Consider the following 13257-nt stretch of genomic DNA (forward strand, 5'->3'; position numbering starts at 1 on the left):
GATGTGTCCCTTTCACATCGATGTTTCCCTCTCTCTCTCTTCCTCTCTCTCCCTCCCACTCTGTCTGTACAAAAAATGGAAAAATGTCCTCGGGTGAGGACAATAAAAAAAAAAAAAAAAAAAAGGCTGATATGTTTAAAGTATATTCAGCTTCCAGAAATTCAGGTGACAGAAATTTAAAAATTTACACTTGGGGTCTTGAATGACTTGGTGATAGTACTCTGCACTGCCAGCCCATAGGAGTTGTAAGGTGCATAGAAATCAAGTGATTATGTTTATAACTCAATGTGGCACACTCAACAGGCACACCAGACAGAAAACCTGGCCCTCACTGGGGTGGCAGAGGCCTGGCATATAAAGAGCATTATTAGACTTAGATGGAAGCCAATAAAAACCAACTTAAATCCTGTCTGCTTAGTCACTACATGACACTGACTCTCTAGGTGTCAGTTTGTTCATCTTTAACACCTAAAGTTCTTGTAAAGCTCAAAATAGTGAATTTATGTGAAATGGAAATAGCATAGACATTATATGGATTCTGATCATCTTCAGGTCAAATATTGACTCTGGAAATTACTAGCCGTTTGGACAAGTCATTTAATCGCTTTGAGTCTTATATTCTTCAAACAAGGTCTTTAATAACCATAGGATATATGAGAATTAAATAAAATATACCATTTGTAAATGAAATAGTGTTTTTAAAAGCCTGGCATGTAGTAGTTATAGCATCTAGTATATAGTAGTTAATAAATAGTATCTTTTAAAAAGGTCAAGTAAGCCCTGGCCGGTTTGGCTCAGCGGTTAGAGTGTTGGCCTGTGGTCCAGAAAGACCCGGGTTCGGTTCCCACTAGGGGCGCGTACCTCGGTTGCGGTTTGTCCCCGGCCCTGGTTGGTCATGCGGGTGGCAGCCACTCGATGTGTCCCTTTCACGTCAATGTTTCTCTCTCTCTCTCTCTCTCTCTCTCTCTCTCTCTCTCTCTCTTCCTCTCTCTCCCTCACACTCTGTCTGAAAAAAAAATGGAAAAATGTCCTTATGTCCTCGGGTGAGAATAAAAAAATAATAAATAAATAAATCAAAAGGTCGAGTAACAGGACATTATGACTACTATAAATCAGAGGTAAGCATGCTCCTGGTATCCTATTGGTATGCTTTAAGAATGAAGCACTTATTGTGTACAAAGTGCTGATTCAACCACTCTAAGGAAAGACACCAAAGAAATGGAAAACACAGTCCCAGGTCTCAAGGAGCACAGTTCAGGGAGAGAAAGAAAAGACACACATGAAAGAACAGAACCTCTCAATTTAATCATAAAGAGCAGTCTGCTTCCCGTGGCAAGATGAACACAAACTACCTTGCTGCACCATGCTGATTATGTCCCTAAGGGGAACCAAGAACAACCACTTCAGATAGGTACAGCTAAAAGGGCAGTGAGTAGAGCAGTGGTTCTCAACCTTCCTAATGCCGCGACCCTTTAATACAGTTCCTTGTGTTGTGGTGACCCCCAACCATAAAATTATTTTTGTTGCTACTTCATAACTGTAATTTTGCTACTGTTATGTCTTAGGCGACCCCTGTGAAAGGGTTGTTTGACCCTCAAAGGGGTCACGACCCACAGGTTGAGACCACTGGAGTAGAGACATATGAGGGTTTATAGTAGTTACTCAATAAACGGCATCTTTAAAAAGGTTGGTCCACTAGAGTCCCCTTTTCTCCACACCCTCGCCAACACTTGTTGTTTGATGATTTGTTGATGGCGGCCATTCTGACAGGTGTGAGGTGATACCTCATTGTTGTTTTAATTTGCATCTCTCTGATGATTAGTGATGATGAGCATTTCTTCATATGTTTCTTAGCCATTTGTATGTCCTGTTTGGAGAGGTGTCTATTTAATTCCTCTGCCCATTTTTTAATTGGATTCTTTGTCTTCCTTTTGTGGAGTTGTATGAGTACTCTAAAGCTGTGGTACATATACACAATGGAGTACCACGCAGCTGTAAGAAAGAAAGATCTCTTATCCTTTGAGACTACATGGAGGGACCTGGAAAGTATCATCCTAAATGAAACAAGCCAAACAGAGAAAGACAAGTTTCATATGATCTCACTTATTTGTGGAATATAATGAACATAACAGTATGAGGAAGGGGGTAGTCCCAGAGACGCGGAAGTGGGATACAGACTGCCAATCCCCAGAAGAGGGGGGTGGTGGGGGAGAGATAAACCACAGAACTTATATGCATGTATACATGAACAGTGGACATGGACAACAAACTGGGGAAAGGGCAGGGAGGGAGGGGGAGGGGGGAATCAGTGAGGGGAAAAGGAGAAACATCTGTACCAAAATTAATTAAAAAAAAAAAAGGTTGGTCCAGAACTGCCTGCTTCTCAGGTTTCATGTCCCCTCATCCCCCAGTGTCCATTTGAAACACTAGGATTAACAAACTGCTAAGTTTCCCAACTGCATCTCCAAAATCGTTGTCTTTCCACCTTTGCCCAGAATGTTTCCCCTCCCTGCAAAGTGTTTGACTCTTTACCCCACACCCTTAATGTGAGTAAATCCCACTCATTTTTTAAGACTCAGCTCATGCTCTTCCAGAAAGCCTTCCCTGATTCTCAAAGTTAGGCACTACTCTTTTGTGTTCTCACAGCAGCCCCTTAATATACTACTATCACTTATCATATATATTCACGTATTCAACAAATATTTACTGACCACTGGTGATGAGCCAGACCAGGGTTAGCATTAGAGATCTGACAGTAAATAATACAGCCATAGTCTCTGCTCGCTGAAGCTTGCAATCTATCAGGAAGGGCATATACAGAACAAATAATGTAAAGAAATGAATGTTTTAAGGGATGAACCCCAACTGAGGTACGTGACCTTGGCTGGAATCAAACCCAGGTCTCCTTGGTCCGCAGGCCGACACTCTAACTGCAAAGCCAAATCGGTCAGGGCAAGTGTATCTTTTGTAATATAGATAATTTACTTCCTTTTTATAGAATGGCCCTTAGGATTCAAGATACCTTTTCTCTTGAAAACTTAATGCTATTTTTACTGTTGACATAGAGAAGATATCTGCCATTTCTGACACCTGTTTATTTTGTTGTAGCACCCTTAGATAGATTAGGGAGAGGAGATTGTGGCATAATTCCTGGAAAAACCAGCAGCTCAGAATCACTTTATGGTGACAGTCCTAGCTTCCTGGGAACAGAAAGATTGGTTTTGCCAGTCCAGTGACTACAGGGCTAGACATGGGTTATAGGAAGAATTGTTTTAAACTAGCATCCGTGTTTTCCCTCAAGTATACCTCTTGTAACTCAATGAAAAGAAAAACTGTCATTGAGCATCTACTATGTGCCAGGCACTGTGCTGAACACAGATGGTTCTCAGGTGAATGGGACAAAATCTCTTTCTATAAAAATGTACAGTGGGCTAGAAATAATAGTGCTCAAAGTATAAATAAATACACATTGCAAGTGCTTTACTAGGTGGAATGAACTAAATATCAAGAGAACAAAGATAAAGAAGCAATTCTCCCTAAAAGGGTCAGTGACAACATTTATTAAGTGCCACCTGTATTCTCTCTCTTTTTTAAAAAAATGTTTTTTATTGATTTTTTAGAGAGTAAGGAAGGGAGAGAGAGATAGAAACATCAATGTGAGACAGAAACATCGATTGACTGCCTCCTCCACACCCCCTACTAGGGTCGAGCCCAAAAAACAGGCATGTGCCCTTACTGGGAATTGAACCGGGACCTCTCAGTCCATGGGACAGTGCTCAATCCACTGAGCCACAATGGCCGGGCACCATTTGTATTCTTACAGTGAATATGTAAAGTGAACTCTCTTAGGAGCATCCAGTTGCTTTGGGTAGCTAGAAACATTGGGCCTGTAAAGAACATAAAAGAGTTTCCTAGTTCTTTTCCAGGCACAGATAGTGTGATTCCTGTGAAGACCTCACTCTTAGCTTGTGTCATTAGAGCACCCTGTTCTCCAGCCCACTGGAGTCTCATTCTGCCTGTCTATTCTGCTAAATGACAACAGTGTCAGAGTTTTAGAGGGATTCATATTCGATGTGATAATAGTCATGATCGCTCTCCATTTCCAAAGTGTTTTCACATCCATTATCTCAGTGCCTTTCGCACCATATGCCCTCAGAACAGTGATGATCCTAGAGCTGAACTCCTCCTCAAGGTTACTACTAATGCAATCTTCCACATTTTAGAAAGACATTAAGTTAATGGATAGAATTTTCTAAACTTCAAGTTTTTCTCCCATTAGTTTTTCTTGATGAAAACAAGTTGTTAACAGAGAAACTCAGATATGTTTTGAGATGCAGAGAACTCCATTTATACAATATAACCATATTTTCTGCTAGTAAAATTGTTCTTATTGTATATGATGAAAGTATGTTCATGAGTATTTCATGTCATTTCACAAAGAAAAACATGATTTTTTTGGCTCTTTGCAACCAACAAATTTGAAAACCATGCCTTTTGATTCACCATTTCTCCTATAAGGTAGACAGAGTGGAAAAGGAAACTGGTTGATAGGAATAAATGATTTCTCTATGACCATATGGCTAGTAAATGACAGTACCAGAATTCAGTTCGATTCAAAATTTAATATTGCTGGGCTCTAGGAATAGAGAAATGAATGAGACATAGTAACTTCTTATATGAATTGAAATAGTGGTTTAGCTGCCATAACAGAGAGATCTACTTAATCAAGGGGCTTAAATAAGATAGAAACTTATTTCTCTTTCACCTAAAGGTATAAGTAGATATTCCAGCTCTTGGTTTTGCCACACTTATCATCCTGCTTATATCTCATATCTGAGGTGGCTGCTCCATCTTCAGCCATCATGTCCACATTCCATCCGGCAAGAAAGGGACAGGGAAAGCAGTGTGTATGAGCTCATATCCCACTGGCCAGAACTTATTTTATTTTTTTTATCCTCACCCGAGGATATTTTTCCATTTTTTTGTACAGATAGAGTGGGAGGGAGAGAGAGAAAGAAACATCGACGTGAAGGGACACATCGAGTGGCTGCCACCCACACAACCAACCAGGGCTGGGGACAAACTGCAACCGAAGTACGTGCCCCTAGCGGGAACCGAACGCAGGTCTCTCCGGACCGCAGGCCAACGCTCTAACCGCTGAGCCAAACTGGCCAGGGCCCCAGTGGCCAGAACTTAGCCACATAACCATACCTCATTGTAAAACTGGTTAGGAAATGTACATTTTATTATGAATGGTCATGTGCCCAGCTAAACTCCAGCATTTCTGCTATCGAAAGAAAAAGGGGGAATAAATACTGAGGAAACTGGCAGGTTTTGCATACTTTTTTAAAGGATAAGACAGAACTTAAGAGAAATGTTTGGAGACTAGGCAGACCTGAGTTCAAGATTTAGCTCTGATGTTGCTTAGTTGTGTGCCCTTGGGTACATTTACTTAACTTTTCCAAGCCAGTTTCCTTGGCCTTAAATAGGGAATTATACTTCCCAATGTTGTTGTAAGGAGTAAGTTAAAGAAAACATTTTTAAATACTTAGCACAGTGTCTGGAACATACAGCCTGTAAGTGGGGATGATGATGATGATAGCATTAGTCCCTTTTTCTATAATCCCATAACACACTAATCCATCTGATATTTCTCTCTCTCTCCTTCCCACTCTCTCTGAAGATAAATGTAAAAATATCTTCGGGTGAGGATTAAAAATACAAAAAACAAAAGATACACCTTACTCTCTTGCCTCAGGGCCTAGAATATAAAATATAGAACAACTACAAATGGACAGCAGTTTATGTTGCCTCTGTTTCATCTTCCGACACCTTCTTCTTGGCAATTCGTTGATTCTTGGGATGCTATTATGCCGAGACTAAAGGCAGGACAACAGCCGAGGGCAAGTATGTAAGTGGTCTTGGGAGAAGTGACCTAACACTATACAAATACGAAAGACAATATTATTTTTATTTCTGTCAAATAAAAATCACTCCAAACAGCCCTGGCTGATTTAGTGATTAGAGCATCTGCCTGTGGACTGAAGTGTCGCGGGTTCAATTCATGGTCAAGGGCTTGTACCTGGGTTGAAGGTTTAATCCCTGGCCCCAGAAGGGGTCATGTAGGAGGTAGCCAATCAGTGTTTCTCTCTCCCCCTTAGTCTCCACCTTCCTCCCTCCCTTCCACTCTATCTAAAAAAATCAATGGAAAAATATCCTCCAACAAAGATCAACAACAACAACAAAAAAACATTCCAAACACTCTGAAGCTTTTTACATTCAACAGAATAATGCAGAGCCTTTGAAAGAATAATGAGATCTACATATTGAGACACAGTAGTAGGTCAGGAAATAAATGCTCTGAAATGTGATCCCTCACTGCCATGAGTCAAGCTGGGACTTACATATGAGAGAAAAAAGGAAGGTATCATCCCATAAAGGGGAAGGAGCATGTGCAAAGGCACAGAGGCATGAGACAGCATGGGTGTATGAGAAATGTGCCTGAAGCATACGGTACAAAAAGAAAAGTCATTGAGAAGGAGGATGATTCCATGCTTTGAGAGACTTGGAATCCCATGGTTTGTCATCCCCCATGTTGCCACTCAAGAGGAAGCTTCGTTTTCATCTCCCCTGTCACTCAACTCCTTGGAGAAGCAACAAGGACATGGTCACGGGATGGAGAATGGAAAATAACTGAGCCATTAAACAGTATTGCCAAGGAAAGCTGAGATGGGTAGGTATGAATTTTCCTTCCAAAGGTTCAGGGGTCTTACGACTGAGTGTGGAACCTTTGGAAAGATGAGTGAAGAGATTATACCAGCAGAAATGGGACAAGGGGTGGGTACTTCGTGCATGAGAATTAACTCTCATCTCAGGGATGTGGGGCTCAAAAGAGTACAGGGCCCAGCCTGAGACTCAGAGAGGAAAAAATGGGAATCTGGCTACTTACTGTTTTTTCCAGATTCTAGGCTTAAGAAGAGAAAGGGGGGCACAAGATGCCACATAGCTTTTCCAGTCCAGTTCCTCAGTGGGGTAAAGGAGACAGGGACTTGGAACAGAGCCTCTGAAAGCTGGCAAATAAGAGCCTTCATTGTGTTGTCCCATCCAGGAAGTAAGGAGCCTGCAGCAGCTTCCACCACTACCCAGCACTACTGTGCTAGCCATCCTAGAAAAATGAATGACACCAGAGAAAAGCCTATACCGCAAATAAACGAAGCATTGCTTCCTTCAAGAAACCAAGGTCATCTGGAGCCAGCTGTTTGCAGATAGTGGGTTGTGTTTGCCAGGTCTGATTTACAAAACCTCAGGGCAGCTTCAATAACCACGTTCAGTTAAGCTCAATCAATATTACTGTCCTCTATTTGATGCCAGGCCCTGTGCTGAACACATAAGATACAGAACAAATGAGACATGGCCTCTACCCTTAGAGAGCTCACCATCTAGAAGGGAAGGTCGTCATCAAAACAGGTGGTTAATACAGAGCAGTAGGCCCCAGGACAGAGGAAGCACAGGAACTCTGGAAACTCATGGTAGGACAAGTAACTCAGTACAAGGAACCCTGGAGGAAGGTTGCTCAGAAGGGAAGATCCATTTTTTTTCCATCCTCATCCTGCTTCTCACTGAGATTTAAAGGTTGAAGATGTATTAACCAAATGAAAAAGGAGAGGTGGTGTCCCAAGCAGAGAGAACAGCATGTGAGAGGCCTTGAAACAGTATGGTGATTTGGATGAAAAGCAAGAGGCCCAATGCAGTTAAAGCATGGTATCCAAGAGATGGGGGAAGAAACTGGAGAGAAAGATGGGAACAGATGGCTCTAAATATGGCATTAAACTTCCTTTTATACTAAGCTAAGGAGTGTGTCGGAGCATGGCAAGTGCAGAAAATTATCTTAAGATGGAGTATCCCAAAACATTAAAAAAACCAAAAGAACACCCCCCCCAACAAAACCAATTTCATTTCCTGCTAATTTATGTGGGACTTTTAGAAGAGGGACATCCTAAAATGAAACAACTCCAACAACTACTGAAAGGTGTCACAACTCAGAAAAAGTATAAATCACTCCTTCTGAATTTTATAGCACTTTATTTTATTTACTTAATTATTTTAGAGAGAGAGAAACATCGATTTGTTGTTCCACTTATTTATGCATTCATTGGTTGATTGGTTGATGTATGTTCCCTGACAAGGGATCAAACCCACAGCCCTGGTGTACTGGGACAATGCTCTAACCAACTGAGCTACCTAGCCAGGGCACTTAATAGCAGTTTATGTATTTATTTTTAATATTTTTTCTTTATTGACTTTAGAGAGAGAGGAAGGAAGAGGGAGAGAGAGATAGAAAAATCAATGAGAGAGAACATTGATTGGCCACCTCCTGCATGCCCCCACACTGGGGATTGGGTCTACAGCCTGGGCATGTGCCCTGACCGGGAATCGAACCAGCAACCTCTTGGTGCATGGGTCAATGCTCAACCACTGAGCCACAATGGCCAGCTTAATAGCACTTTATATCTTCCTTTTAGCACTTGTCACTTTCTCCTTGGGAGCGTATTCATCTGTGTCTTATCTCTCATGGTTTACCAGCTCTCTCTGAGCATGAACTAGGTGTCGTTCATTCATCCTATAAAATTTTATTGCAACCCAGTCTGAATAGGCAAGTCACCCTCAACAGTGCCTAGCACATAGATGTTCAATTAATAGTTCACAGCATCATGGAGTTACATGATACCAAAGCTGAAAGACTAAAAGATACTCTAATCCAGAGTTTCTCAACCTTTTTGAAGAGCTTGAAAAAAGCCACAGACTCTCTTCTCAGAAAAATTCACACATAGAAAACATTTTACATAAAATTTCAGCACTCACCGTGCCCAGAGGAGTAAGGTTAACTTATCCAAAGTCACAAAGCTAATGAGTTGCAGAACCAAGCCTAGAAGACAACTTTTCTGGTTCCCAGTTATGTACTCTTCCCGATACAAACAATTTTAGTTTGGCTGTTTTTGCAGGGAGGCTGCCTAATACATGCCTCGGACATGGCAGTGTTCCTCTGGTGAACTTCCTTGATTATAAGGAGGATACACAGGAAAACATGACAGGTTGAGTGGATTCTAAGGCCCATATATAGTGGTATTGAACTTCTGCCAAGGAGAGAGAGGCAATGGAAGATGTGCATGGTTACATGGGAACATTAAAATAAGCCCAAGAACCAAAAGTGATCTGATGACTCCTTAAGTTGAACAGCAAAATCTTCTTAATTGTACTGTTTACAGGAAGTAATAGAATTGTGACTCAAAGCCAGACCTTCTGACTTTCAGGCCAGTGTTGGGTTCACTCCTCCAGAAAAATCCTCTGTACATGCACAGAAATCTAACTACCCAGAAGCAATCCTGCGGCTGGAGCCAGAGAAATATGCGAAATAACCTTATAATGCTTAGAACTAACTCCCAGTTATCTGTGATAATGCATTCAAGGAGCACATACATACATATTTTATATCTGTAAATACAATAAAACTCAGCTAGTTTGATGAAAATGTCAGTCCACCTCTACTAGTCACCATTCACACACCTAAACTGAATGTATCATTTCTGTTCTGAGGTCCATACTGAACTAAGTACTAGGAATATACATATTTTTAAAGTATCACAAATAATAATACTAAACCATTTGGTTTTCACTGTGATAGCGTGGCCTAGGGACAAGATTGGGAACTGGCAGAAACATCACTCTGGATAATATCCGAACTAAGTAACTGGAGAGGACTGAGGGATGACTCCTATTCTTTCTCGCTCCAATATTAGCCAACATATGCAAATCTGATCCTTGGTGTTTGCAAAAGCTATACACTCTCCTTTTCTGAAGGACCCCTGCCTCCTTTACCTCTTGTGCTTTAATTAGGTGCTTGTATCTTCCAATGCCATGGGTGGGCTTTGTCTTGTAGTGCCGACTGGTACTCAGCAGAATGCCACCTAAAAGAAAAAAAAATAAGACAAACCTGTTTCAAAGCTCCTCCAGGGACAGATCACACATGAGGAGATAAATTCTCCATTGTAAGACTGGGACTATTTGAGGGTAGCCAGCCTCTTATTGGTTTAAGGAACCAGAGCTATTTTTTTATCCTGGGCTGACTCTCAGTTTACACTCCTGTTTCTCTCCTTTTGGCCACCGGACTATATCCAATCCCCACTACCTATCTTTCACTGAGAAATTCCCTCCTGCTAGAGTCACTTGTGGTATAGGGACAAAACGCACTCTCACAGCGTTCTTATTTCCTCTTGTCCCTCAACAGGCAGTACTTCTTTTGAAGTTTTCTACTGCAGATTGTACAGAGAAAGTGACAGGTGGCAAAAATAACTAGGTAAGAGGACAATCATAGATTTCTACAAAGTTTTAAAAACCATCTAATTTGATTTATTTGTGCTGATAGGAAACAATCTCTAACATACATTGTTAAGTGATTAACAATAAGAACAGAAACCTACTATACAGTGTGTATGTATACTACTACTATGTATAAATAGAATCTCCATATACATCTTCCTTATGTTAATCCAGAGATGTGCCACTGAGATCCCCCTTCAAGGAAGGACTTGCTGATATATACAAATTTTCCTTTAATCTTCATTATTTTTATCTTCATTTACAAATAAAGAAACTACAGTTAAAAAATTATGGTGAATTGGCCAAAACCAACCAGCAAATAAAAGGCAGAACTGCAACTGAAATCCAGGTCTATCTGACTGGACATTTTATGCTCAGATGTGTTTATAGATTTGAATTTCTGGAACATAAAATCTAGCTAAATCTGATCTTTCTTAGCTCCAATCTCAGTTCCTTACCTCTACCCTTTCACTGGAACCAGCCCTACCCAGCTCTGCTATGTCTGTCTGTCCCTCTTGCTCGCTGCCTACCTCCTAGAGAAGTACTACTCCTAGTACTCTCCCTTCCCTCCCAGCTCCTGTGGTCCTGCTGTCATCTTCCCAGGGTCATCACTCTGGGTTGGGGATGGGGGGAGGCTAAACACATCATGGTGTAGAGCAGTCTAATGACATCTGGAGGAATGTTTCTTAAGCTTTTCTTTTCTAAAATGGGCTCCCAAGCAAGTTCACTCTGTGCCAGGCCAATTAGAGATTGGCTTCAGAGTCAATTCTATATTTACAATCACACTATATCATCCAGACAACCCTGGGATATGCATTAGTCCTATAATATGCATTAGTTCACATTTACTATTACATGCCAACAACTGCATACACACTAGGACAAAGATGACTAAAATATGCTACTTTTCCCAGAGATACTCAGTGTGGGAAAGCAGATAATTATCTTAAGGTGTACAAAATACTTTAATGGAGGTGAGAGCAAGGTAGTGAGTTCTCAGAGGAAGAAACAACCAATTCTGCCTTGAGGGTGTCAGTGGGGAAGGGTGCAGGGGAACAGGTTCAGAAGAGGTGAAAGCTGCATCCTTGGAAAAGGAGTAAGAGTTTACCACACGAGGAAGAAGGAGGTATTTTTGGCAGAGGTCCCCAAAAGAGCACTGAACATAACTGAGGTGTGTTCTTGGCCACTGTACCAATTCTGTCTCTCTGAATGTAAGACCTTGGACCCTTTGAGCCTTCGGGTTCCAACTCTGCAACCTGGGACCCAACCCAAGGAGCTGATACTCAAATCCTCTTGATGGGTACACAATGATCCTCAGACCAAAGCCTTGCAAATTAATCTTATCCAGCAAGCTTTCATCGTGACCTCAAAATAAGACCTCGAAAAAGCACCAACTCTTCAAAGCATGTTCAGTCACTTAATAAATATATTTTATTTCCCATCAGGGTAGCCAGCAACAATTATACCCTCACAGCTACGTGAATGACACACACTAGAGCTGTGCAGTGTGTAACCAACCCAGTATCTATAGCAGGACTGTTGCCCTAGAAGCTGGGGCTATAACAATGGACAAAGACAAAGTTTCTGCAATAAAGAACCTATGATCACCCTGGCCGGTTTGGCTCAGCAGTTAGAGCGTCGGCCTGCAGTCCAGAGAGACTCAGGTTTGGTTCCCACTAAGGGCACATATCTCAGTTGCAGTTTGTCCCCGGCCCTGGTTGGGTCATATGGGTGGCAGCCACTCAGTGTGTACCTTTCACGTCGATGTTTCTCTCTCTCTCTCTTCCTCTCTCTCCCTCCCACTCTATCTGAACAAAAAAATAAAAAAATCTCCTTGGGTGAGGATAAAAAGAAAAAAAGAACCTATGATCTAGCGGGGAAACAGTAATACCAATGCAGGGTGATACAGCTATAAATGGGAGGGGCACTGAGGCTAGACTTGAGGTGTTGTGAAAGGATTCTTAGAGCAGGTGGCTTCTAAGTAAAACCTGAAGGATGACTCAGAGTTAGTGAGGAGCCCGGCCAGTGTGGCTCAGTGGTAGAGAGCATCAACCCACGCACCAAGAGGCTGGCGGTTTGATTCCCAGTCAGGGCACATGCCCAGGCTGTGGGCCAAATCCCCAGTGGGGAGGAGCATGCAGGAAGCGGCCAATCGACGTTCTCTCTCATCGATGTTTCTATCTCTCTTTCTCTCCCTTCCTCTCTCTCTAAAATCAATAAAGAAAAAAGAGTTAGTGAGGAGAGAACATGGTATGGGGAAGGGAAGAGCCAGAGAGAATTTCAAGGCAGAACATAAGGAGCAGTGTGGCATGATGAGTTTACAGAAAAATGGCAAAGTTTAGGAAGGGTTTAATTTTCAAATACTTATGATGTACCAGGCACTGTGCTAAGAGCTGGGGATATAAAAGTAGACAAGGCCCAGCCAGTGAGCATCATCCCATGGCCTGAGAAGTCCCAGTTCAATTCCCAGTCAGGGCACATGCTAGGGTTGTGGACTCGATCCCCAGTAGGGGGCGTTCAGCCGATGGATGCTTCTCTCTCACACCAATGTTTCTATCTTCCTCTCCCTTCCTCTCTTTCTAAATGCTTTCTTTTTTTTTTTTTTTTTTTGGTACTAGCGGTAACCGAATCTGGGACTCTCTGGTCCGCAGGCCGATGCTCCAACCGCTGAGTCAAACCGGCCAGGGCCCTTCCTCTCTCTCTAAAAAAAATCAATAAAACATATTTAAAAGTAGACAAGGCCGCCCAGGCCAGATTGCTCAGAGGTTAGAGCATCGGCCCACGGACCAATGAGTCCTGGGTTCGATTCTGGTCAAGGGCACGTACCTCGGTTGCAGTTTGTCCCTGGCCCTAGTCAGGTGTGCGGGAGGCAACCAGTCA

The 13257-nt window shown here is 42.1% G+C and overlaps 1 protein-coding gene across 1 annotated transcript in view; it reads right to left on the reverse strand.

Moving 5' to 3' along the window:
- The window catches only part of MRPL48 (mitochondrial ribosomal protein L48), a 60625-nt gene that overhangs the window by 21077 nt on the left and 26291 nt on the right, over positions 1–13257 (reverse strand). The window contains exon 4 of the mRNA XM_036258394.1: positions 9877–9965. Coding sequence (XP_036114287.1) covers positions 9877–9965 — 89 coding nt within the window. The remainder of the gene's footprint in view (positions 1–9876; positions 9966–13257) is intronic.

Source organism: Molossus molossus, unplaced genomic scaffold (genome assembly GCF_014108415.1).
Source record: "Molossus molossus isolate mMolMol1 unplaced genomic scaffold, mMolMol1.p scaffold_m16_p_13, whole genome shotgun sequence".
NCBI lineage: Eukaryota > Metazoa > Chordata > Mammalia > Chiroptera > Molossidae > Molossus > Molossus molossus.